The sequence below is a fragment of the Pezoporus occidentalis genome, unplaced genomic scaffold (assembly GCF_034315485.1).
Source record: "Pezoporus occidentalis ecotype Australia unplaced genomic scaffold, CSIRO_AGI_Poc_V1 ctg108, whole genome shotgun sequence".
NCBI classification, from domain to species: domain Eukaryota; kingdom Metazoa; phylum Chordata; class Aves; order Psittaciformes; family Psittacidae; genus Pezoporus; species Pezoporus occidentalis.
Window position 1 is genome coordinate 1,408,342 of NW_026912865.1, and position 26,280 is coordinate 1,434,621.

General features: G+C 38.6%; 1 protein-coding gene across 6 annotated transcripts in view; it reads left to right on the forward strand.

Moving 5' to 3' along the window:
- The window catches only part of NPAS3 (neuronal PAS domain protein 3), a 607,962-nt gene extending 585,639 nt beyond the window's left edge, over positions 1–22,323 (forward strand). For all 6 annotated transcript variants that reach the window (XM_062623101.1, XM_062623117.1, XM_062623146.1 and 3 more), the window contains 3 exons: positions 11,890–12,037; positions 15,158–15,273; positions 18,028–22,323. In XM_062623101.1, the coding sequence (XP_062479085.1) occupies positions 11,890–12,037; positions 15,158–15,273; positions 18,028–19,337 (1,574 nt within the window). In that variant the 3' untranslated portion in view covers positions 19,338–22,323. The remainder of the gene's footprint in view (positions 1–11,889; positions 12,038–15,157; positions 15,274–18,027) is intronic.
- Positions 22,324–26,280: the final 3,957 nt, after the last annotated feature.

Sequence of the window (26,280 nt, forward strand, 5' to 3'; positions counted from 1 at the left end):
CTCTGTGTATTATGATCTAAGTTGTCCTCATCCCAGTAGCATCTATGTCCCTGTTATTTGCACACGGGTAAGTATCTGATAAGGATAAGGGTAACAGAAGTACAAAAAGTATGACAAGATACAAACCTTACCAGAGAGCATGTGCATATGTCTGTGGGGGAAGGGAGGTTCAGCTCGATTCCTTGTAATTAAACTCTTTGTATTGCTCTTATTAAAAGCCATAGGGCCTAATTCTTTTCTTGTTGAGATCTGTTGACTTCAGCGATGGTGCTCCTGATTTACTGTGGTGCGAAAAGAGACTTAGGCCCATAATCTCTAATTTATCTGTGCCTGCAGTGAAGCCAGATAAGTCTTTGGAACTTTCAGTGACTGACTACATTTATGATTGACTTGTGTGTTTTCTTAATGTAAAAGGCTGTCTGCAAACTGCCTCTTAAATTCATAGTCCCAGATTTGAATAACTCTGCTCCCTCTGAACCATGTCCTGCTAGCATTTCTTAATAAAACACTAGCAACCCAAATACTGGCACATTTAATTAGCTTTCACAAAACCATATGACTACAATAGAAGGCAGTATAAATCTTAAATCCAAAATTACCTTGCATGATCTGCAAGGGAAGATAGGAGGATAACTGCAACTGGAAAGCAGGAGAACAGGGACAGTTTCTATGACAATATATGGCAGCCAACAATAGTATAAAGCTCTGTAAAGCTTTCAAATGGTCCCTGAAGTTTCTAGAAGGTGAGCTGTGTTTGGCATAAGAAGGTCAGGCTAGGTGTATGTCTGTGGAAAAAAAAATGAAATCAATTATCCAAAATGATAAACAAAGTAATTTTGCATCATTTGCATTTTGAGCATTTACTATTCAGGAGAATATGTCAGTTGCTCACAAATAAAGGAGCAAATTCAGAAAGTTACTTGGTGCTCTTGAAACTGGAAGTCAAAAATGACAAGTTGCACTTCCACTGCACTATCTGACCGAGGAAATAAAAGATATTTATGACTCAGACTTAACATACCACCTGGCAGAGATGAACATCCCATTTGAAAAAGACCTTAATCTTCTGAATGACCACTTCTCTCTGAAATAGAATATGCTTTATGAAACATTCATCTTCAGAAAACTGAGAGACCTATGCAGACAGTGTGAGTGCAGTGTGGTCCAGTGTATAAGCATCGGACTAGGAATCAGGAGACCCTGGAGACAGGAATGACTTCTAGAAAATGACTTCACCTTCCTGTGTTCCTACTCTCACTGTATGTCCAGTTTAGCTGATTGGGTTGCAAGGTTTATAAACACAGGAACATTCTCCCCTTATCAGCATCTAGCACAGTGCAGTTCCAAACTTGGCTGTGTGTCTGTGGAATAATTATTCTTGCTAGGCTGATTTTTTTTCAGTAGTTGAGGCTGGTTACGTCTCTTATGTTTATTTGTTCCCTTGACTTATAGGATATTCATAGAACCATTCAGGTTGGAAGGGACTCTGTGACATCGTCTAGTCCCACCTCATGCTCGAAACAGGATCAACACTAATTCAAAGCAAATATTTTAGCATGGTCTTGAAAACATCTAAATTCAGACTTTCCACAACTTCTCTGAGAAGCCTGTTCCAATTATCCTTAAAAGGGCTTACCTATCTTCACAGTAATTTTTTTTTCTTTTATCCGGTTAGTTTCCCTGGTTTGATTGCACAGCTCATGGCTCCGTCTTTGCAGTAACCTCCTTACAGGTCTGCAGTTAGGCCCTCATGAAGTCGCCTCTTCTTCAGGCTGAACAAGCCTGGTCCTACAGCTTTTTCTCACTGAGCAAGTACTCCAGCCTCCAACCGTCTTGACAGAACTCTGCTAAGCTTACTGAAGTTTATCAGTACATTTCCTTTGCTGGGAGCCTAAAATTAGATTCCCGATTCAACCTAAAAAGTGAAAAGTGAGAGGAAATAATGACTTTCTGTACACTTTTTAGTACAGCCAGTAGAGCACACTGGTGATTCATGCTTAGCATACTGTCCACCAGAACCCCCAGGTCCTTCTCCACAAAGCAACAACCCAGCCAGTCAGTCGCCAGCTTGTACCAGCAATATCATGCAATATTTTGAAGAGGAGCTTCAAGCTAAGGTAATGGTTAGAAAGCACTCAAGAAAAGCAGAAGCAGAACCTGAGAAAGCAGCAAACTGAAAAGCTTGTGTGTGATGGAGGGCTGCAGAATGCAGCTAAAAATCTTTATGGATTTTTACAGGAGAGAAAATAATTTTTAAAGCTTACAACAAAAAGAATCCCAAATTACAATGGTAGGTCTAAGGGTAAAAAGAAGCACAATTAAAACTGCCACTCTGCCTATTCACTGACAACATATCAGTAAAAACTGAACAAGTAACATCAGTACATCCTGCCTTCTCACCAGGTTTTCCAAAGACATCGAAAAGAAAAACAAGCAAAGAAGAAAATGTTTCACAAAATCACACATAAAAAGTCACGAGGCCTGTTGATGGTTTTAAATCACAGCAGCCCATTAACAACTTTGCAAAACAGGGCTTGTGAACACTATCTGTCTCAGACAAAAGAAGACAAAAGCAGTTTCAGGAATGTGACTATAACAAGTATAATGGTGAAGAATGTCTGCAGAATTATAGCAGTAACAACAGTTTTTCATAAGGGAATTGCTGCCTGAATGAAAGGTCAGTTACAGTCAAGTGACAAGTTTCCATTGGCTTCAGTGGGCATGGAGATTATGCCCTAAAAAAGCAAATTTGTATGGACTAGAATTCTGACCCCAGTGAATAGCAATAACTCCTAATGGATTCAGTGCAGTCAAGACTTCAACTTAGAGATTTTTTGTTAGTTACAGCTTGATTCCCATGGGGATTAATAAAACAGTGTTCATCTCTAACTCTACATATGCCTGCATTTATTCCAACACGGTAATACATGGTGGTGATCCCACGAGTTATTGAAGCATCAGTTTTTTTCAAACAGAAATAAAAAGTTTAGGGATATTGTTTCTATCCTGTTTCATTCAAGCCTTCAATGGTCATGCTTTTTTACAAATCTCTCAGCTAGGTGTTTGGTGTTACAATTCTGCCTTATGAATCTGTTTCCCATTTTATAATGCTTCATGGTCTCACAAGTTTGGGAAACTTCTCATTTATTTGTCTTCACTGTGTTTGTTGAACAAATCACTGGTAGAATCCTGACAGATAGCACTTATCATAAACCAAGTCTCTCTCTCTCAGAGGTCATAGTTAAAATGTTCCCTAGCTTAACAGCTTGTATACCATCCAGCATCGTGGCTTAGCTGTTGGCTCAGCTGACACACAGCAACTGCCTAAGCTGCAACAACTTGTGTTTGAATCCAAGCCCTCAAGAGCTGCAGGTCTAGCTGTACCCTGGCTCAGAGACAGTCCCTAATCCTAGCTTTTCATTAGGATATGTGGCATGAAAGAATTGATGTTGCATGTTTTATGTTTCATAGTTACACATCTAGAACTAACACCCCTCATGCCCCCGGCTCTGCTTTACCACTTGTAAGAATGAGGAGGGTGGTCAACCCTCTCTTTTTACTTACCTCTGCATAGAAACACTGTGGAGCTGAAGAATAGGGTAGTTCATAAATTTTCACAAAGCCATGGATAAAACTGCCCTTGTTCCAATGACAAGAAAATATCCCTGATATTTTGTATTAAAATATCCCTAGAAGGATACATTTTCTGTCAAATCAATATCAGAAATCAAGCAGCTTAATAAAATTACTGTTGTATCAGGTCTTAGCACCATCTGTAGAGCTCAGCAAGGGTAGCTGACAGTGCTCTCTGGATTATAATGCAGTGCTTGTGTGCTTCCCTTTGGTTGACACTGTTAACTTACAGAGGTCTGTAACATCACTTTTTGATTTGTGAAGCACATTTCTTGCTAAGAATGTGTGGGTGTCATGTGCTCTAGGAGTATATGTCTTCCACTTAATTGCAAAAAAATAATTATTTTTGTGAACATCAACTGTTTAGTGTTACTGTTCAATGAAGGTCATTAAGAAAGCTGCAAGGGACAATAAAGTTAAGACATCTGAAGGCAGCTATGAATATACATTCAGACAAATATAGGACAATGTGCCACCATTTGAAAATTAATATGTTGCTTGCAAGAACACTGTCACAAGTATATATTGGTATATAATACGTGTTTTTTCATTTTGGAATCCTAATTGAGGTCTAAATTCAGAAACCTGACACTAGCAAAAAAGGTACTTCTTGTCCTCAGCTATTGCTTAGAAAATATCATCCAGTTTCTTCAGGATTTGATTTACAGCTACAAGAAATACAGTTCCTCAGGAACACTGAGCCAGGGCAGCTCATTTCCCGTAAAGCAATGGTCTCTGATGAGTACGTTTGGTAGCACTCCCTCTGATCTGCTTTATCCGGTTGCCAGTGGTTAGAATAATCCAGTCTTTCTGAAAATAAACTATTCTACATTCACCTTTTTCACAGCTCCCCTGTTTTTCAAGGGATATTACCTTGAAATTACCTGCTTTCAAATCAGTTATATATTCATGATTTCTTTTATGTATGTTCAGTAGAAAAAAATCTATTGCTGTACAAAACATTGCTTAGTGGTTTAGCCTACCAGCTGTAGTTGAACTAACCCTTTTAACTTATGCACATCAGTTATAATTTTTTATTCTCTTAATAACCTCTAACACATGAAAAACAAATAGAATGAGTTGATAATTTCTAACAGTAAAATACACTTCACATATTTTGCTATCATGCTGTGGAATAACTCTGCAATGTCAAGTAGCACACAATTAGTAAAACTGTAGGGGGAAAAAAAGAAGTGTTTTGATCCTGAGGAATTTTTATCCTAATCAGATCGAAATTTCAATGCTCTTGTAGTGCTTAATATCTTCAATCACCAAAAAAATCAAACTGATTCCAATGTCAGGTTTTGCATTCTATGACTGAAATGAAATGCTAAAATATACAAATGAATCTCATGTTTGTACAAGTTTATTATCATCACTAAAAAGCAAGATTGATTCTAAATTAGGCTGATAGAATGTCTGGTGTTTAGCTAATTCTTAAACCAAGCCCGCCTGGCATTCTGATGACAGTCTAGTGCATCGTTTTCAGAGTATTGCAGAAGGGTTGATCTGACCACCTGCACAGTCTTCGTCTCTGTCCATACAATGGGCCAGCCAAGATTTCTGAATTGGACACTAGAATCCCTATGTCCTTTTGACTGGAGATAATGGTGACAGAGCAAGATTAGGGAACAGGAGATGAGAAACTAGAAGAAACAGGGGCCTATGAGGAAAACATTTTTTATTCATACAAGTTAAAAAGGGAGCATGGACTTTGGTTTTAGTCCATGCCTAGTGCTTGTTTTTCAGTAATAATGAATCTTAAAAAGCATACACTTAACCAAGAGTGTGCATGTTCCATGTCCTTTAGTCATACTCTGAAATCCTGCAGACATTGTGTTTGCTCCTGCAAATGCTTCTTTGGGTTAGGAGAGACACTGGTGTGTCTAAGTTTAATTTCTTTGTCTGCTCTCTGACCAAAGCCGGTTACTTTACAAGAATGGGGAAAACTACAATATACATATATGTGCACCTTGCACTCTTGTTTTCTCTGTAATACACTGCTAACTCATGGTTGGTTAATTCATTGAAAAGTGAAAATTTATATATATACTTACATTTCTGTTTGTGGAGGATAGTTATTACTATTGTATTGTTTGGTATTCTAGTTATCCATATTAATATTCAGATAAAATTTTGAATCCTGGTAATTTTCTACTCCTCATAATATTTTGTGGCTTTTTTTACATACAGATAGTGTGCTATTGGAAAATGTTTTCTGTACAAAAAGGATATAAGAGAGTTTACCAGAAGCATCAGATCTTTTGGGTAGTAAACAAACCAGAAAATGTTACAAAGTTAAACCTTTAAGCTACTTAAATCGTTAGCTGCTCAACCTAACTGCAAAGTATTGCCTTCTGTATCTTAGCAATACGCAGTTATTTTGGAAGATGTTTCAGGTATACTTTACATCAATGACCCTTTAAGTTAATTCCTGACACTGTTTCATCTTCAAGTAAAATTTAATGCAATACTGACTAGTACATTCCCATGGCGGTTTGTAGGCTTTCTATTGTAAGACATACACAGCTCAGTCAGTGGAAATTTACAACTAAACTCATCTCCTACTTTCACATTAAAAATGCATATAGTGCCAGCTCTATAAGTACAGCAGCTGCATTAAGGGGCTGTAGAGTGAAGGCTGAGCTCTGACTTCTGCTGGGAACCTCTGGTTTCCCAGTTACTCCCTTAATAATTTTCTTTACTTTTTTTTTTTTTTTAAAGTCTCTTTGTGATCAAAATTTTCAACCCCAAAGATGAATTTATACTTTGACATTATTCTTGTGATAGATTGCAGAGGCACATGATAAATTGCAAAGCCATAGGAATAAAAGGCTTTACTGTACACCTCCAGCAGCTTCACCTTCACTCTGTCCACTATTTCTGTGGTGACTTTTGCTACATAATGTTTTAAAATGGTGGGGAAGAGTACTTCAGCCATGTATCTTTTTACCTTTGTTGCTGAGGTTTGCTCCAAGATTAATGAGACCAAAACTATTCATCAGCTTGTAATCTGAGTCCGAAACAGTGTTGCTCCATTGAAAATCCAAGGATTTAGTTTGTAGCTTACTGTACACCTTGAAATATCCATTGTAAAATGTCATTATATGAAGGTATGAAGAAACTGTAACAAAGTTTTAGAAACACATTAGTGCTACTGTGGGTTTTTTTCCTCTTCCTTTTATTTTTCAAAGGTCTGGATAGCTGACCTTGTGTCTCTGAGGGAGGCAGTTTTCAAAGCCAGAAGGATATGAAAAAAGTATCAGTAAAATATGTAGCATATATCAGATATGTGACAGTGGGGCAATAGGTCTTATTAGAAGGCACACATTTGCTCGCCAAATGTCTACAAGTCTCCTGCCATCTAGCTCATAATTCTGTTTAAGTAACAAACATCATTTACATTGTTAAATATTTTTCATTGATAAAATCCAATTTGTGGATACCTGCCTTTTAAAACATCTAACTCACTAATTACGAAATCTATAGAAAAGTCCTTACAACATCAAAGGCTCACTTGATCCTCAGAGCTGTTACAAATAAAAAACTCTCTCCGTTGCAAGCAAATAAGGCACTTAATGCACTCTTTCTGGCTGTGATGCTATTTTTCCTGTGGGTTTTGAAAATGACCTTCCTGTAAGCATCAAGGACTGTAACTTTTCAGATAAAGAAACTTGTTCTTGTTTTAAGTCTATGCCAGGTTCATTCCCCTATAGCCCACAGTTTTCAAAAGCAGAAGCAAAAGTAATCCAGAATTAAAAAAAAAAAGAAAAACCCCTCTGTTTCCAGAACGAAGTTACCCTGTCAGCTTGCCTTGGGCCTTAGGTGGAGAAGTGGAGATTAAAGAGTCAGTATTCCTTTTCATGTTTCATCTGCCAGTTTTGTGAATGTAGAAAGAGTACTTGTGGCTGCAGCTAAGTATCCGACTATGATATTAAGTATGGCATTTTCATCCTCATGCAGTAAATTAAAAATATCCTTATAAGTTTACCACAAGAGAAATTCAGTATCAATACCATCCAGTCATTGATAAAGGAATTTCAAGGAGAAGGGTGAATAGCACAGCAGATGTAACCTCAATATTTTCACCAATTATAAAGAGCCTCTTTGTGAAGCTGTGTGAATATGTAAGATGATCTCATCATTTCCTATTTACTCAATACTTACCTGAATGCGCAATATAGTGTAGCTTTTAAATGCATATGCACATGAGTAAAATGTCCTTTTGTAAGAGGCTTCGCTAAAAGACTGCTTTTGATACAGAATTTCTTCATCTCCTCTTCAAACTGAATTAAGCTACTTCCTTCTTTTAAAACACAACTCACTATTTAGAAGCTTTGGCTTTGATTTCTCAGAACAGCCTTACAGGAAGAAACTATGTTCTTTTTCTTTTTGTAACCATATTTCTGAAGACAAACTTGTACTGATTTATTTTGATTTTCTAACAGAAATAGGTTCCTGCAAAGAACACTGACTGTTTCTTCTTTCCTCCCCTCCTTCACTCCTCTGCTACAAGAATATTGCTGTGTGCAAAGCTATCAAGGAAAACTGAAATCCCTCTGTTGGGAACTGTGTATATAGCAATATATTCATGCTTCAAGAAATAAGTGAGGTTTTTTTTTTAGGTCTTAACATGACATACTGTGTATTTCGTGATGTTAAGCGCTGAATTCAAATTAAGTAACTAGGTAACATTTGAGCAAATTTTAGTCAAGTTCATCATCGACCATTTTAGGGAATATAGCTGTGCAGCTAACATAAGGGTCACAAGTTTAAAAACACTAACCCTCAGTTATTCCCTTTGATTAAAGAGTGTTTATATATAAGTGTATGCATACAATTATATAACCCAATCCTGCATAAACCCATGAAACTTCAGCCATATGAGCCATCCCACCACTCTGGTCCTAAGTTCCATCTTACCCCATCCCACATTGTCTGCCAGACTGGGTTCTCCATGTGTAATAAAAATAGAAATTTAAAAGTCTGAAATTTAAAAGCTGAACCCTGATTCTCTGTAAGGAATTTGCCTTACAAAGTGCAGTCTGAATTAAGTTCAGGATATGGTCCACATGGCATTACTTTTTCAGAAATTTATGCTAGGCTGAAATCCGTGCTCTGTTGCTAGTAAGAGAACAACTTCACAAGCAGCCCTTAGGGTGGACTAATTCCTCACTTTCATTTCTTCTCTTCTCAAAATCAGTAACTTTATTAAGGGACTTAACAGTGTCCTTCTTAAGCGTCCTTCTAAGCGTGTTTTCTCAAAGTTCTCATCCAATTTCTAAGTTTCAGGTGGGCAATGCTAACAGTTAAAAAATACCATAAATTCAAAAACATTACAGTATTTTTCACTCCTTCCCTTTTATCACATTGAGAAATTTCTTCCCAAGCTATAGTATGAGCTTTCAGAACTGGCTTGGGGGTGCCTAGTGTACTCTCAAAGGATTTAAGCACCAGATTTAGCAGCACGGCACAGCTGGCCTGCCAGAGAATCTCTTTACAGAGAGAATTTTTATATTGAATCGTGGGACTTCCTTCAGAGCGTGGTCCACAAATCTCTCTTATGAAACGTGCTTCAGACAGATGCAGGAACGAAAATCCAGTGTATGTGGTAGTATATCTGAGCTGGCCAAATAGAGAGTGGGAATTTGCAGGTATGTGAACTTCATGGAAAACTCATTTTCAAGACAGTATTTCAGATATTCTTTGGATGTATAGTAATTTGGGAGCCTGAACTCTGACTGCAGGTGGTTTGTATACAACTCTGATGCACTGAATTCTCTTTCTTGGATAAACAAACCTCTTTTCCTTCAGAAATAACTTGCAAGGCTTTAATTTTCCCCTTTTTTTCCATAGTTCTGAAATGAATGTTCTGTTCAGCTTATGATACAGACTTTTCAGTGGTGCAACAACCAATATAAAAGGTACTGAAGGAGGAAGGACTTTTCTAGGATGAAATGGACTGAAAGAGCTGGAGGATCTGCATCCTCATAGCTATCACTATGCAGAATTGCAATGTGCTCTTGAGTCACTGGCCAGTGACTCACCTGGCACCTTGACTTTCTAATGTACATGAGGGCAGTTGTGAGGATTCATTCTTTGGTATTTATATAGCATGGTAAACTCCTCAGATAAAAACTGCTATGAAGAAGACAACAGTATAAGTAGTAGACAAAGGTGCAGATAGATTTTACTAGTTCCTGCACACGCCTGTGGGTGTCCACATTTCCAGAAAGGAGACAATATCACTCCAGACTTCCAGGCAGATCAGTTTTACTGTAAGCAGAGTATTTTGAATGTCTTATTTTACTGAAATGGAGACGTCTACCACAATCAAAACTTACAGCAGTACTTTTCATAACTGATGAAGTTGGGCTAATTTATGTGAGATTGTTTTCTAAAGTGGCGTACAACATTGGCTTCACAAAATTGCTGGGTAGTCTGTGGTTCATATTTTATCTTTATCCTGCTGTATAATGAGGTTTTGAAGCCAGTGAATTATCATAGCAGGGTGTTTAGAGCTTGGAATACAGAACTAAAAATTTAAGGAAACTTAGGGATCTCTGCTAGAAACAAACCTACTTAGCTAGAGGTAGCTGAAAAACAACAGGATCCAGATCAAAACTAATTTTTCCTGTTACAGCTGAACTTAACTTGTGCTTTACATTCACTTCACATTGAATTTTTTCACATGCATTTTTTATTCAGTAGTTGAAAAATTGGAGTGGGGACTGGGGGATCTGTCCAAGGTAAGAAAGTATCTGTGTTTGTATGGCTGCCTTTGTAAATATCTTTTTCTGTAGATATCTGTTGTACATGGATTTAGATACAGATACATTCATATATGTAATTAGGGGTATAGACATTTGGTTAACTTGAAAGCTCCAAAGTGTCGTTTGTCACATTTATGGTGGGAACTTAAATACTTATTCTTTTCTAAAGTGACTTTTTTCTTTCCCTCAAAAAAAAAAAAAAAGAAAAAAAGAAAATGTACTTCATGAAACTATTGTATATGAAGCACTTATTAGCCATAATTAAATGGACAATATGAATTTACTACGTCTTTAGGACTCTGGCTTGTTCTGGTTTAGAGCAAGATGATTAATGCAAATACATATTACTTGAGATAACCATTTAGCAGCTAATTTAGCCAAATTTATTACAGCAGTTAGAGGTTTTTCATTTTAGCAGACGGAGACAAGGACATGACAAAAGCAGAAGGTGTATATGAATGCACACTGCCCTCTAGTGCACACAGCTTGATGGGATTAGTGAGAAACGCAGAAAAGAGGAAGTGCTCCAGTAACAATAATACCCAGATTTTGTATAGTTTAGGTTTTCTGTAAAACCCTGCTGCTCTTTTCCACTGAAGATTTGCATTTCATCCCCTTTTCCTGACACTGAAGCATAAGATACAAACCAACTCTGTTTCAACTTAGCAATATTTTGGCTGAAATATCACTTTAAACACCTGTATTTTTAAGCCTTCTTGCTGTGAGCATTTAATAATGCTGTTTGGCATCACTGACCGCTTTTAGTTGTTTCTCTGTTTCCTAGCATATTTCAAACATTGGAGAGAGCTATTACTCTTTGGCTCTAACCAAGCCATTCTGTGCCTCCCTTAGGCCTCTGTCTCAGTCTGCTGGTGGATTTACTTTGCTCTGGTAGAAAGTAAATTCTCCCAAGACTTTCCCCCCACTGACCAGTGGAGATTTGGTTCATCTGAGAACTGTAAATTCTGTTTGACAAGATCAAAGAAACAGATGTATAAGTTCAGTGGTTGATATCGCCTGCGATAAGGAGAAATGATCAAAGCAGCAGGGGTAGCGTATCTTCCCAAACCTTTCAAATATCCAGAATCTCAAAGAGGTCTACCTAGGAGCTATGAATAAATCACATATAAATTTGCCTCTTTTTTTTTCCTTTACTTTTTTGCAGTTTGACATTGAGTGCATTGAAAATGTCCACACAGCAATAAGTATTCTGTGAACCAAGATTTGTAGTGCTTTTTACTTTTCTACTTTCACCAGAGTTTCCAAAAACAGATTAAAATTATAATTTACAAACTTGTAAAACATACAGCTAGTTATACTGAACTTAAGAGCCTGTCTGTCATCTCACTGGCATGCTGCATCAAACCTAAAGGAAGCCGAAGATCTTCTGCTTATACTTGTGGCATGTTGTACAACGACCAGTTTTACTGTAGTACTAACGTGCACTATATCTTGCTTCTGGTTTGTGCTTTTTTTTTGGCAGTGCTGAATAAAGGTCAATGTGTAACAAAGTATTACCGCTGGATGCAGAAGAACGGAGGTTACATCTGGATACAGTCTAGCGCAACCATAGCTGTCAATGCCAAGAACGCAAGTGAGAAGAATATCATCTGGGTCAATTACCTTCTTAGGTAGGTCTTCCAGTCACTTCTCTCACTTGAACTGCTGCCTCTGTTGCTTATCTCTGTTGGTGAGAGTTTTAGGGAACAATTGCCTACTGGAGAAAGATAAGAAGAACTCTTAATATGGTCCACCTCAAAACCAATGCCATTTGCTTATCTTTGAGACATCTGTCATGTCTCAGTACACTGGAATATTCTTGAATTATTACGCTGCTTTAGTCTTCAAATAAACTCTCCATCCGTTTATTGCATGACTCTGCTGCCCTGAAATCTACTCAACCTGAGCTCAAAGATAAAAATGATCCACACCAACTTTCAGAAGCTGTGTTATAAAATCTGGTGTGAAGTGTTGGGGACTTATTTATTTGGTTATTGGAAAAGCATGGAAGCAAACTTCTGGAATTGTACGAAAAGGTCTTTCTGAAAGGTGTTTGCCAGTTCACTCCAGAGAGAGGAATTTTCTCAGGAGGGAAGTCTTGAATCAATATATTGCTCCTGTAACCATCAGACAGCATTCACAATGAAAAATGCAAAGTAGGATTTAAAAATAGAAGTGGAAATTAAAGCTATTTTAAACTTTTGGAACTATTTTAGACAGAAATAGTGGTAATATCTTGAATGTAATTCCCTAAGAAATTCCATTTTACTGAGGCTCAAGTATTTTCTGAGCTCAGAAGACCAACAGTCACTGAGAGACAGTGAATTGTAAACCTGACCTTTTTCATCTGAAAATGCCTTTCAACACATTCTGTTTTGTGAAAATGTTCAATAAGATCAGGGGATTTTCTGTTTCATTCCAGAGCAGAACAAACAAACAAATAAAATTTGAAACCTTGAGATTGTCATGAAATGCAATTGTCATTTTCTGGCCTGTTCTCCTTTTAAGTTGCTCGTCATGGTTTGTTACATTCCCTTTGATGCCATGAGAGTTCAAAGTGATGTCTAGAGGTTGGATTGTGACTTATTATGCCAAGTCCAGCAAGCCCTGAAGAGACTGCGCCTGCCTAAACTTGCATGTTGAAGTACTTTCGATTCCCCTTTTGGGGAAGAGGAGGAAGTGACCTCTGGAAGGAGAGCGTTGGGAGATACTGTAGGAAACATTCTGCAGCAGTGGAGTGTTCATTGGGGCTTGCACGTTTCTGTCTTGCTATGATTGATCATGGGCATTTTTTAATACATCCTTATCCTGCTACTTTTTGGTCTCTTTTTTCAAGAATGAGGCAGAATGCAGCATTTCAAGAGAGCTTAAGCCTGCCAGTTCCACATTGGAAGTACAGCTTCACTGCCCCAGTCCTAGCAGGGCTTTAAAATGCCCAGAAATGTTCTCATATTCAGCTGGAAAAGTGGTACATAAGAAATATGAGGAGTTGTTTCTATCCCCTTTGCTGCTTCCCAGTGAACCTGTTCCACAAACATCCCACAAAATTGTTTTTTTCTACCAACAGAATATTCCTAAAAAAAAAAAAAAAAAAAGCAGTGTGGTCTTCCCCAGGTCCTCTCCCAGAACTTGATTTTTCTGCTGCATTCCCTCCACTGATCTGTTAAAGCAAGATTAACTCCTCCACTGAATTTGTATTTTTAATTTAGATTTCTCCTAGTACTGGAATCTGTGAAAGATCCAAATGTCCAAATAATATTTTAATGACAGATCAAGGCATAATTAGGTCTACTCTTAGCAGGAGTACTGGTCTGTATACATTTCCATGCATTAGAAAGTATGATTCAGCTGTCTGTAAAAGGATAGACTAATTATAGTGACAGGGAGGATTAATGCTGTTCTTGTTCTAGCAACTTGTTATTCACAGTGTGAAAGCCCTCAAACATCTTTTGCTGGGAGGGGGCAAATTTGGAGACTGCCCTGAGATGCAACAGAATAAAGTCACTTTGTCAGGACAAAACCATAAAGATGATAATTGTAAGAATGGCATTTCAGTGTGAACTGTGTGAACTCTGAATTTTCACAGTACGCTGTAACAGGCTGAATATGGGCAGACTGTCATTGTGATAGTGTGTCAGTCACCCCCAGTGCTGCCTCGTATTGTCCTGCTCAGGACTGTGGATTTTCTGCTCTATCACCAGGCTGGAATTTGAACCGCATAGAAATGTTCACCTATTCAAAAATGATTAAAGACTTTGTTTATTTTCAACATTCCTGTGCCACTTGTGTCTGGCTGTGTCTGTTCCCCTGCCTTTGCATGGATTTGGGAAAGGAACACATTTTAAAGGGTGCAAACCAAGAAAAAGCATAGGGTTGGGTTGGGTTTTTTTTAGTTTCTCTGGTAGTGTAGCTTTTTTACATTGCAGTCATGTTCATTGCTAACAAGTCACAGGTGAGCACCACATGAGCAGATGAAGATATGATTATAATGGGTGTGTTGACAGTTCTTTATCCCTAACATATGCATCTTAACATGCACATGTGCATCTGTCATATAGTTAGAGTAGTTGCTTTTGGTTTCTTGGTGATGTGGATGCATGTGTGCAGTGTTTAAGAAATATTTAACCTTTTTTATCTATTTTTTGGCCAGATTCTTTTAAGCAGTGGACATTTTCTTTAGCCCATACTGAGCATCTTCTTACTAACTGTATGTATGGTCTGCTTGATTAAAGTGTGGAAAACAGGAACATTCAGAAAAACAGGTATTAAAAGGGCTCTGGCAAGGTTGATAGAGAACACTGTTACAGAGATAACTCTAATAGACATTGCCGGTGGGAGAGAAACAGATTGGAAAAGTAAAAACACCCTCTCTGTCCTTCCAGGCACAGTAATGGGATCGAAATCGAGATATTTTCTTGTTGGATGATTACACAGTGTAGCTTTACTGTTAGATATCACACAAGCCGTGGTGCTCCACTTCAGTAAGAATGCTTTGATAGCTCTAAAACTTCACTAGAATCAAATAAGTTTTAGTACTTGGTCAATATAAGTATTTGACAGCAGTATTAAAATAAACCTTCATAAAATCCCTGCTGTGAAGCTCTGAGAAGCCAAAAAATGGATGTGTCTCTGTTTGCTCTGCTATTCTTCCTATTTATGTTCTTTGTTCCTGAACTTTGATATGAAAAGAGGGAAAAAGCATGAAACTGCAAATCATCCAATTGTGCTTGTATTTGCTGTTTTCTCTTCAGTAACCCAGAGTACAAGGACACTCCAATGGATATTGCACAACTCCCTCATCTGCCAGAGAAAACCTCAGAATCCTCGGAGACCTCTGACTCTGAATCAGACTCAAAGGACAACTCAGGTAACACACGTGCTTTGCCTTCACGCCCGCAAAGTTTCATACCATGTGAGCCACGGTCAGGTTTCCTGTTGCTTTTACTTCTTGAAGATTGTTGCATTATAACAAAAGCAAGCAAACAAAAAAATCCTGTAAAATTAAATTGAAAAACACTGGCAAAACCTTTTAATGACCTCATCACTTCCACAGTATCTCCATTTCCTCAGTATTTCTCTTCAGTCTGTGAATGCATCCTTGCCTACATTGCACTAAACTAAATATTTGATTTCCCAGCTAAGCTTCATGAACAGGTATTGTGCCTCATACACAGGGGACCTGGAATTGTAACTGTTCAATATAATTCTAGTTCGTATTTTTCCACGTTTGGAAGATAAGTGTCTGCTATCAATCTTTATGATGCCTTCCAGTATAAATACGTTTTTGAAGAGTCTCACTAGGGGGCAGTGAAGATTGCAAAAGTTGAGGGGTTTCTTGGGTTAAAAGAATTGTATTTTATTGGAAGGTATGGGTTCAAGCACTTGTTTCTAAGCTCCTTAAGTCTGGGACTTCGACTGCTTTTTAAAAGCTAATTGTACTTGTCAAACTCAATGTGTAAATTAGTTCTACAGATGGTCCAGTGCACACATTCCTCATTAGTTTTGAAAGTGGTTACCTAGGCACAGGTACAGATTTGGCTTTGAAAGAAGCGTGGTTTCCTGTGATCCAAGAACTAAGGGGGTTACTCTGCTGTAGTATGCAATAAATGTAGATCTGATTTGTCTCTCATGGCTAAAATAACACCCAAAAACAAAAATCTGGAGAAAATGAATCACAATAACACAAATCAAGCAAAAGCAAGAAGAGGATGAGGCCTTAATGTTATATCATGTGGCTGTTCTCTTTCATCTTTTGCCTTTGTTTGTTCTCCTTTGACAGCTTGGTTTGATGGTTTAAGTCAACATTAGGCACACATACGGGCTTGTTGCCCACCATTGTTGGGAATCTCTTCACCTATTTCCAGTGCTGTTCCTAAATAGCCAGATAACACACATGTGGAGAATGGTTTGCATTTTCTGTATGCACTGTAAGTTTCTCCAGGTGAGACGTGCACATGCATTCATGATTCCTAAGGCTGATACAGAGCAAGAAGCATTCTTTAAAGGTGCACAGATGTCTACATATCAGAAGATGTGTGTGAGTCTTGGCAGACAGCGAAGGCAATGGGTTGTTTCTTACAGAAGAATTAACTAGAAATGCCAAAGGACCTGAAACAGTAGGTCCTGCATGAAACCGACAAGTTCAGTTCAAGCTCTGATAAAATCCCAGGCAAATTTTGTGCTGCTTTAGACTACATCACTTTAAGCCCACTATTGACCAGCTAGAAACCATGGCCTTAAAAGAAAGTGTCTTCAAAAAACAGAAAACAAAATGTAGGAGAAATTGAGCCCTAGGTGGAACAAAAATCTGGATGAGATGTAGGGATTTATGGCTGTTACTTTGCTTCTGTGGGTTTTATTTTTCAAAACGGAGGGTCTCTCTGCTGCTGGCAACTCAACTAAAAGTCACACAAAGTGACTTGTGAAGTTCACTGCCCTGGATCCTCAGGCAGCTTCCCTGCCAAGCCAACCTTTTCCAGCACTGGGAAACTGTTTGGTATTGACAAGGCTCCAGGAATAACCGATCTTTAGAGGAAAACTGGCCCTTCCCCTCTCCCCCTAAAACAAGTATATTGAAAAGGGTAGTACTTGGCTCTGATGAGTGAAAAAAACATCTTTTATTTCCCAACAAAAGATTTCTAGCTGGCCTGTAAAACACAGGGTCTCCTGAAGCCTTTCATGACCCTTTCAAACACAGTATGATAATGGAGCGTATTCAGTTTAAAGACTGCTTTGGCTGTCTGAGTCCAGTGGGCTAGAGTGTTTATCTCATCCATATTAGAATGCGGTGAAAATCTAAAACACAACTAAATGAATTCAGGCAAGAAGAGTGACAGCTTCTCAGTGCTGTAGCTGGGCTATTTTCAATGGCCCTTAGATTTGGATCAATCAAGAATTTAAATCACTGCCTGATTTTCTCTTTTCCTGCGGGGGGGGGGGGGGGGTTTGTGTAGGTTTTTTTTATATATTTGATTCCCTTCAGGGGAATATGAGAAGACAGCCTAACAAGGTAACAGAATAGTTTTAACTGGTTTATTCATTCAGATTTATACACATACGACCTGCTTCTCTCACATGCGAGGAAATCAGCAGTAATTCTGCTCAAGTCAGAGACCATATGCCATTTCAAAAGTGGCAATAATGAAGGGAAAACAAGATGAGAGGACTAGAATCTTCATTAGTGAATAGTGCTACACCTGGATGCCTGCCCACAGTAGGAGAACATGGATGTAGAAGAACAATCACCAGAACATAACAATCATAATGGGATTGTTCAATGCCTCCTCTTTGGGTGACACAGCTACAATGCCATTGTGCTCACAGTTGTCAAAATGATTCTTGTCCCACAAACAGATAAAAAGGCCCTCTTCAGTCAAGGTACAGGACATATACCGTAGGCTTTCGGTGCATTAACAGTCCTGAGTCAGAGAGATTTATGGTGATCAGAACTCTCCCAACACAACATTGCAAAAAACTGCAGCTCTGCAAGAAATCATGCTTTTTGCCAAAAAAAAAAAAAAAATACAGCAATCATATCTCATGGGTAGGTAGAAATCTGGACTTGTGTTATAATATTCTGTTCCGGTTGCTAATGGTTTGTTTCACTTTTCTTTTGCTCCAGAGGACAATGAGAACTCAAAGTCAGATGAGAAAGGAAACCAGTCAGAAAACAGTGAAGACCCTGAATCTGACAGGAAAAAGTCAGGAAATCAGTCAGATAATGAAATGAACTGTAATGATGATGGGAACAGCTCCAGCAACCAGGACAGCAGGGACAGTGATGACAGCTTTGAAAACTCTGACTTTGAAAATCAGAAGGCCCCTGAGGACAGTTTTGGCACCCTTGGCTCTATGCAGATCAAGGTGGAGCGCTATGTTGAGAGTGAGTCAGACTTGCGGTTGCAGAACTGTGAGTCACTGACCTCGGACAGTGCCAAGGACTCAGACAGTGCAGGGGAAGTAAATGCCCAGTCTTCCAGCAAACACCAAAAGAGGAAGAAAAGGAGAAAAAAGCAAAAGGGAGGCAGCATGACCCGGAGAAGGCTGTCAAGCACCTCAAGTCCAAATGGACTTGACCCAGCTTTGGTGGACCAGCCCCAGCTGCTCTCGTCACCAAACAGTGCCTCAGTGCTCAAAATTAAAACAGAAATCTCAGAACCTATCAATTTTGATAACGATAGCAGTATTTGGAATTACCCACCTAACAGGGAAATCTCAAGGAATGAATCACCCTACAGTATGACCAAGCCCCCCAGCTCCGAGCACTTCCCTTCCCCCCAAGCCAGCAGTAGTTTACATGTCTCCATTCCAGACTCCGTTCTCACCCCCCCAGGGACTGAAAATACTGCCAGCCGTAAAACTCAGTTCAGCACCTCATCCAACTCAGCCTTGGCTCCTGTGTCCTCTGACCCTTTGTCACCCCCACTTTCAGCATCTCCACGGGACAAACATCCAGGAGGTCCCACAGCTTCCAACTCTTTGTTGTACGCTGGGGACCTGGAAGCCCTTCAGAGGTTACAAGCAGGCAATGTGGTGCTTCCTTTGGTTCACAGGGTAACGGGAACCCTTGCCGCGACCAGCACTGCTGCTCAGAGGGTCTACACCACTGGCACTATTCGGTATGCTCCAGCTGAAGTTACTTTAGCCATGCAGGGCAACCTCCTCCCCAACACCCATGCTGTTAACTTTGTTGATGTTAACAGCCCCAGCTTTGGGCTGGATCCTAAAACACCGATGGAAATGCTCTACCACCACGTTCACCGACTCAATATGTCGGGACCGTTTGGAAGTGCTGTGAGCGGGGCCAGTCTGACCCAAATGCCTGCAGGGAATGTGTTCACAACTGCCGAAGGACTTTTTTCCACTCTTCCATTTCCTGTGTACAGCAATGGCATTCACACTACACAGACTCTGGAACGGAAAGAGGATTGAAATATGACCACATACTGTGTTCAGTGTTATACTCTGAGGCATAGACTATGTTTTAATTTAGACCTTTAATTCTAGCACTTTGAATTTGAGCAGGTCAGCTTATTCTCTCAATATGATGGTCCCCGTTTCCTTCCCTTTCTCTTTAACTTGACTTATTCTTTAATGTAAAGATATTTTTTTATTTTTGCCTTCAGAGAGTCGAAGTACCAGTTGCCTGCCATTTTGTCTTCTTCTAAGGTGTGTGTTTTTCCTTTGCATCTTTATTAAGATGCCTTTAATATGTGTATGCCTCTGCCATAGAATACTCAGTGTTGTGGTAAAGAGATTTTAAAGTGACAACCATTGGTTTTACTTCAAAATGATCTTGATATGATCAAGATTAAAAGAGACAAGCATAAACAATGTGCCCTGTTTGACTAAGTCAAATGAAAGGGGGTTTTTGTTCCTAATTCCTTTAAAAATAGGGGATAGTATTTTAGAATTTTATGCAGAGTTTAATTCTCTTTTTATGGTTAAGATTTTCTTACTTGCACATAAAATAATTTGGGTTCTTAAAAAGTTAATTTCTGGCCTGTGACTAGAATGTTAAAAAGTTGGACTAAATGTTAATTACTGAAACTTTAACTTAATTTCTAAAACCATGGTGCTATCATTTATTAATCTGCAATGTCTTCATACAATATGCAGCTTGTGGGCTGGGTTTTTTGGAAAGAATGTGTTCCGTACTGGCTTATAGTCGGGTGCTGCAGTCTCCTTGGTTAGTTAAGACAAAAGCCCTCATTAACATTTGCTGCAGGACTTAAAATTTTTTACCTCCAAACTAACAAACATAGCCTCACATCAAATTTAAATGGGTCAGGAAGCCTTTTTCAAAAAGTGCTTAAAAACAAAAAACTCAATTTAATTGACGCGAGGAGCAGTTTCTTAGGTGCATATTGTTTTGCTTTATTTTTTTCTCAGTGTAACTGAGGCTAATTTTACAACATCAAGTAACACTTCAGAGTAAAAAGGAAAAAAAAAAACCAACCAGAAGACCTATTTAACATGTTTTGTTTTGGTTTTCATTTAATATTATAGAGGGAAGGTTGTAAATTTATTTTTGTTCTGTGATTTGGGTATTTTTTTGTTGTTTTTTCCTTATTTCTAGTATTGAAACCAATATGTTCTAAAACTAAAGAATGGGTTAATAAGCTTGAAATAGATAACTACAACTGAAAACTGCACATTAAGTAAAAGGAAAGAAATCTCCTATTTTGTCTTTGTTGCCAGAAATCACAGTGTAGTGTCAAACACTCCAAATGACTGTCAAATATAAATTCTTCTTCCACTCCATCTTTGGCAGCTGTTTGTTAAGGCATCTAATAACAGATGTGAGAACTGTAATGTGTACAATGTGTAAGTGTCCTTGGCTGTCAGTCCCATTGCAGTTTCAATGTGTGTTACTATATGCAGTATATACTAAGCTAATGTAGTTGTTTTGTCCTTTGTCTTCTCTGTGCTTTATCTCTAGTCTGGAGTGGTAAAGTCCCATTCCTGCAGTCCTAGTGAACCAGTGATTCTTGGGGGTTAGTGGTTTTTGTGTGGTGGCCTTCCTCTGTAATGTCACCTTATGCTGCTTCCACTGTCTGTATACCTTTTCATTTCTGCTGTTGCTTTGCTGTTGTGTATTCTCAAACCTCTCTTGCCCCTTCCTTTCTGCCCTACCCTCCACACTTCTCCCCTACCTCTTTCTCTCGCTCTCTCGTTCTCTCTTCTTCACTCTCAGAGATAAAAGACTCTTAACTAGCTCAAGGTTAATGGAGCCATTTTTCCCACAGAGGAATTCTGGGTATGACTTACTCTTCCAGTGTACCCCACAATGCACTACAGAGTAATGCTCAGATATATTAAATAAATTGATGCCATATAGCCTCAGTTGTTAACATTCCCAGAGTCCCTTGTGCTCGAACTGTAAGCAGAGGGTGCATTTCTTTGGTTTTCTCCCAGGTGGGCTGGCAGAGTAATATGTAGAGCAATTACCAGTGAGACAGGAAATGCTTTCAAAGGTTGACCAGCATTGTTTAAAAAGGAAACTGAGCTTAGAATTGTCATATATATTTGCTTGTGTGTGCAATGCTAATCTATTAACTCAGCTGTCCTTTGAATTTTTAATCACTCACTGTGTTGAGTCAATTCCTGCGATAGCTTTGAATTTGAAAAGCAGGTCCAAGCCACATCAGAGTAATAGCGAAAAAGGAATTGGACGCCACAAATTTAATTAATGAACTATTAAAGGTTCCATTGGAAGGATTTAAGTAGGTCTAAAAAAGGCAAGAAAGTTGATTGAGAAATTCAAAGTTTAATTTTGGAAGCTCTACTCTAGCTATGGAACAATCAAAGGAGTGCACCTATCAGCTACAAAGAACAGCTAGACAGCTGTTGTTGTTTTGGGTTTTTTTTATAAATGTTTCTGTGTTGTGTCAAAATGATTTCTGGTGATCTAAACTAACAGATAATCACAGCTGCTGTCTAAATCCATAGTGTTTAAAATTACAAAATGAAAAAAAAATTTCATTACCTGTGAAGACTGTGTCTGTGTTTTTAACTATTTCTTGTACAAATATATGAAATCTTTTATGAGGAGACTGGTGCCAAGTAGCTGAATAACGGGGAAAGGGATTCTGTTCGTATAAATCTTAGCAGTGTTACCAACTATACAATATAAAAAAAAATTAAAATGTTAAAAAGTGACAGCTATGGTACATTTATTTTGTGTTAAGCTAACCGAATCTAACTTCTTGAGTGCCTGGCTTATTTGAAACATTTTTTTCATTGATCATTGATAATGCTGCAAATCAGAAATGTACATACTTCATTTACAACAGGGTTCTTTTTATACTTTTGTAGATTCTCATACATGTCATACATGGTTGTCTTTATGTAACTTAATTTTTTTTCATCCTGCAGGTGCCATTTTCATAATAAACTTCTCTTGGATTTGTTACTATCTGGCATCATTTCTTTTACATATAACCATCCTGACTAATGAGTGCTGGTAGTATTTGTTTGAGCAGGTATTTTTTAACTGTTTTGGTTTGAAAAAAAAAAAAAAAAAAGAAAAAAGAAAAAAAAAACAAGAAAAAATAACCAAAAATCAAAGAGGATAAAGCTAGATATTATTTTATTGCAAAATGAAGAAAAGAAGCTGTCAAGATGTAGGTTAAGAATGCTAATCCAAATACTACAACAAACTTGCCACCATCCTAAATTTTCAGCTACCCCAACTCATTGTCATATTGAGCATTTTTATGCACATTATCAAAGCTGAATAATGGATATGCAACATTAACCACGATAGAAAGTGTGCATTTTTTCTTGATTAATGCACACTGGAAGAGGTCAGCTTTGGTACATTAATCATTTAAAATGCACTTTATATTTTTCATTTTTGTACTCTACAATGTTACAGCGAAACTCTTCAGTCACATTATATCCTACCTAAGCTGCTGATTCTCTTGAATGTGTACTTTCTTTCCCCAGACTGGCAACATGCAAGTTGTTGGTGTTGTGTGGTTAGACTTACAAACTGAGGACAGAAACATTCACCAATGTAAGAAGGAAGAGGTAGAAAGCCTTGACCTCACAACTGAAGGGGAAAAATATGTCAAACACAGTTTTGATCACACAAACATCCACACACAGTGGCTGACCCTGACAGGGAACAGCCATCAGTGGTTACACCTGTGTAAGTTCTGAACAAAGGCCCAGAGCAAGAGAGCTTGGTCTGTGCTGTGAAAAGCAGGGAGAAGCCACACTGCAGGAGGTGACATCCCACCAGGGTGTGCTGACTCTGCGGGGATGGGTCCTGTCATCGGATCTTTCTCACCCACCGTTGACAAGGTCTCTGCGTTTCTCCTTCATTCGTTGGTTCTGTACAGTGCCTCTCCCACCTGTGGCAGTGATTTATTTCCAGATTACATACCTTATTTTGTTATTGCTGCGCATGCAGTCTCTAAGAACACAAATCTGGGGCATGTAAAATCAAGACAGGGCTGCCGAGAGCCAAAATCCATAAGCAACTTTGAGTGCCCAGATCTTTTCCCCTCTATGGTGACTTAGAAGTTAAAACTACTGGGCTAGTCAATTCTGGATCAGATTTTGGTTGCCTTATTAACACTGATTAAAACTGCCTAATCGGTTGCACAGTTTTCAGCACTTCTCTTTGCAGCGAAAGAGACACTTGGCTGAAGTAGAAGCATGTGAATCATCTGGCTTGCTGGACTGATAAAACAGCAAAAAAAAAAAATCATTAAAAATGTATGCATAGTTGTAGCTCAGTGAGCCAGCCCAATAGCTTAATAGCCTGAAGTCTGGCTCTCTGAGTTTCCGAGCAGTTCAGGATTCCCACTTCCCAGGCTTCAAGCATTGAGTTTGATACATCTCCAACTTGCAGGGGGTAGAAAGGAGCAGAGGTTAGCGGTGCTGCTTTCAGCTCTGCTCGCATGTTCCAGTTGGCAATACATCTTGTTTATGAGGTAGCTAAGGGTACGGATGCCAACTGAGAGGAAAACAGAATTCAAATGGAGACTGGAAGAATGACCAGAATAAAGCATAATGGAAGAATAACATGCCTGTTCCAAATAAGTGTTAACCAATATTAACTAAAGCCACTAATTCCAAGAAGGAGCTTGAAGGGGGAGCATTTCTGAGTTGTTATAAAGGCTTTTTCAATCTCAGCCGTACTACCTGTACAGTGCATCAGAGCACAGAGGTAATGGTCAAAATGCATAGATTGCTCTAAGACTTGCAGTTGAAGAAGGAAGTTTGTGTATTAAAGAAAATGATGGAAAGGCTGTTTCATGGGGTTTTTGTTATAGCTATGCTGTTGCACTGGTTTAGCTCTTGGGAATGGATGTCTTAAATACTATTTGTAATAACTTTAGGAAACAAAAACAACTGCTTGAAAAGTTTGAACCCTTTGAAAAGGGTTCTTTGGGGTTGAGCTAGTTGCTATTATAATATTTGAGGGAAAATTGCCATTTGCCATGTAAAAGTTGGGCAACTAGTTTGTCAAGTAATTTCATCAAAGAACATTTCCTAAAACAACTGATCTCAGCAACTGCCATCTCTGGAAAGTTTGTTCCAGGACCACTTGTTTTGCAAGATCATATATGCAGGTATCTAAAAGCCACCTGAAGAGCTGCAAGGGAAAAAAGGGCTCTTTTGAAGCATCATGACTCAGAAAAGTTACAGCGATAAAAAATGCTTTGTGATTGCTTAGGTAACCAGCTCTGGCAGCTTGCACTTTACTGGTGATATTGTAAGGTGGTCATGTCACAGGAGCAGCTGTGATGCCTCTGACAGGACATTTATTGTTATGATTCTAGGAACTGCATTAGTTTAAATGTGTCCATGCTTTAAGAGCTATTTGCATGGTATTTTTCCTTCTTGCCATTGTAATCTCCTTATTTTCATTTGAGGGCTGGGGAGGAGGGTGGAAAGCTTGTATGTGCATTGTCAACTAATTTAATGAATTGTCACCTATCCAGCAAGTTTACTGAGGAGCCTCCAGAAATGTGAACAAATGGGATGTCCCGAGAGCCGCAGATGCTCAGGTAAGATCGAACCATTTATAAAACATGCACATGCATGCATACGGAGATACAGGTCTGCTACCTCTGAAAGACAGCTGGGCTTTCAGACTGGGCAGGGTAGTACCTATATGCCTAATATGCCTAATAAAGGTCCTTTCTTCCCCTCTTCCACCTATTCCTTCAGCTTTTCTTCAGAAAGAGTGAGTACTGGAAACTGTAAAACACAACCAGTCACGTCCACACTTCTTTTTACCAAATTAAACAGGATCTTTCTGAAAGAATAGTATTCAAGATAAGATAAGCCAAGGATGCAGAGTTCTGCTTTTAATTGACCCAAATCAGGATGGGTTTTGTTCAGAATCCTAAGTTCAGCAATGGAGAGTGAAAGAACAGCTTTTATTTCCATAATTATCATTAGTTGGGTCTTTGAGCAAAACAAAAGCCCAGAGTACTTCAGAATTACTTCATATAAATAACCATATTTCTAGAAGCATTTTACTCTAGAAGTAAAACCAGAGAGCTTAGTGACTCAGGTCCAAAGCCATGCAAATGAAGTAAATAATTCTGAGTTTGATTACCTTTGTAGGAAGTTAAAAATCTTCCCCATCTTGTAGGAGTTGTGTAGACTAGATGCAATGCAGAAAAATAAGGGATCTTTTAACAGACACCAAAGTACAAGGAGTACTGACTTAAAGCCCAGGCAAAAAAATAGTCATCGGGATCCAATAAAGGCTTATGGGAAGTCAGTGGAAGAAGGTTTACATTGGTTTGCAGATAGGAGACTTTATTACTGAGTACTTTGTCTCAAATTACCTTTCACTGGTTCTAGAGACATGGAAGGTATTGAGATTACCTTTTCCATTACAAGTTTTCCCGAGTAAAAGGACCCCTGTCTGGTTTGTAATAAAAAGGAATGTAATATTTTCTTACAAAAGGAAGGGAATCAGGTTTTCCTCTTGCTTTAAAAGCATTCACAGATTTATAGCAGAAATGACAGGAACAGGATGTATTAACCATATGACCCCTGCAGAATGGGTCTACTCTCTTGATTGATTTAAAAGTTTATCTGTGTCCTCTGAATAGCCACAAAGGGTCAAGTCTTGGTCCTGCTCACATCAATGAGAGCTTGACTAATGACTTTAATAGCTTCAGGAATAGGACCAAAGTTTTGAGCCAATACTTACAGGTGAATAACAAAACAGCCTATAGAAAGAACTGCAGACACATGGTGCCAGGCTAATTGGTACAGTGCATCAAGTTTCCTTTCTAGTCCTGTACGACACCACTCACACGCAAAGAGAGCAGCTCTTTTTTGTTTAATTAAAAAGGTCTTTCCCAGTCTTACCAAACTGCATGGTCTCATCCTTCCA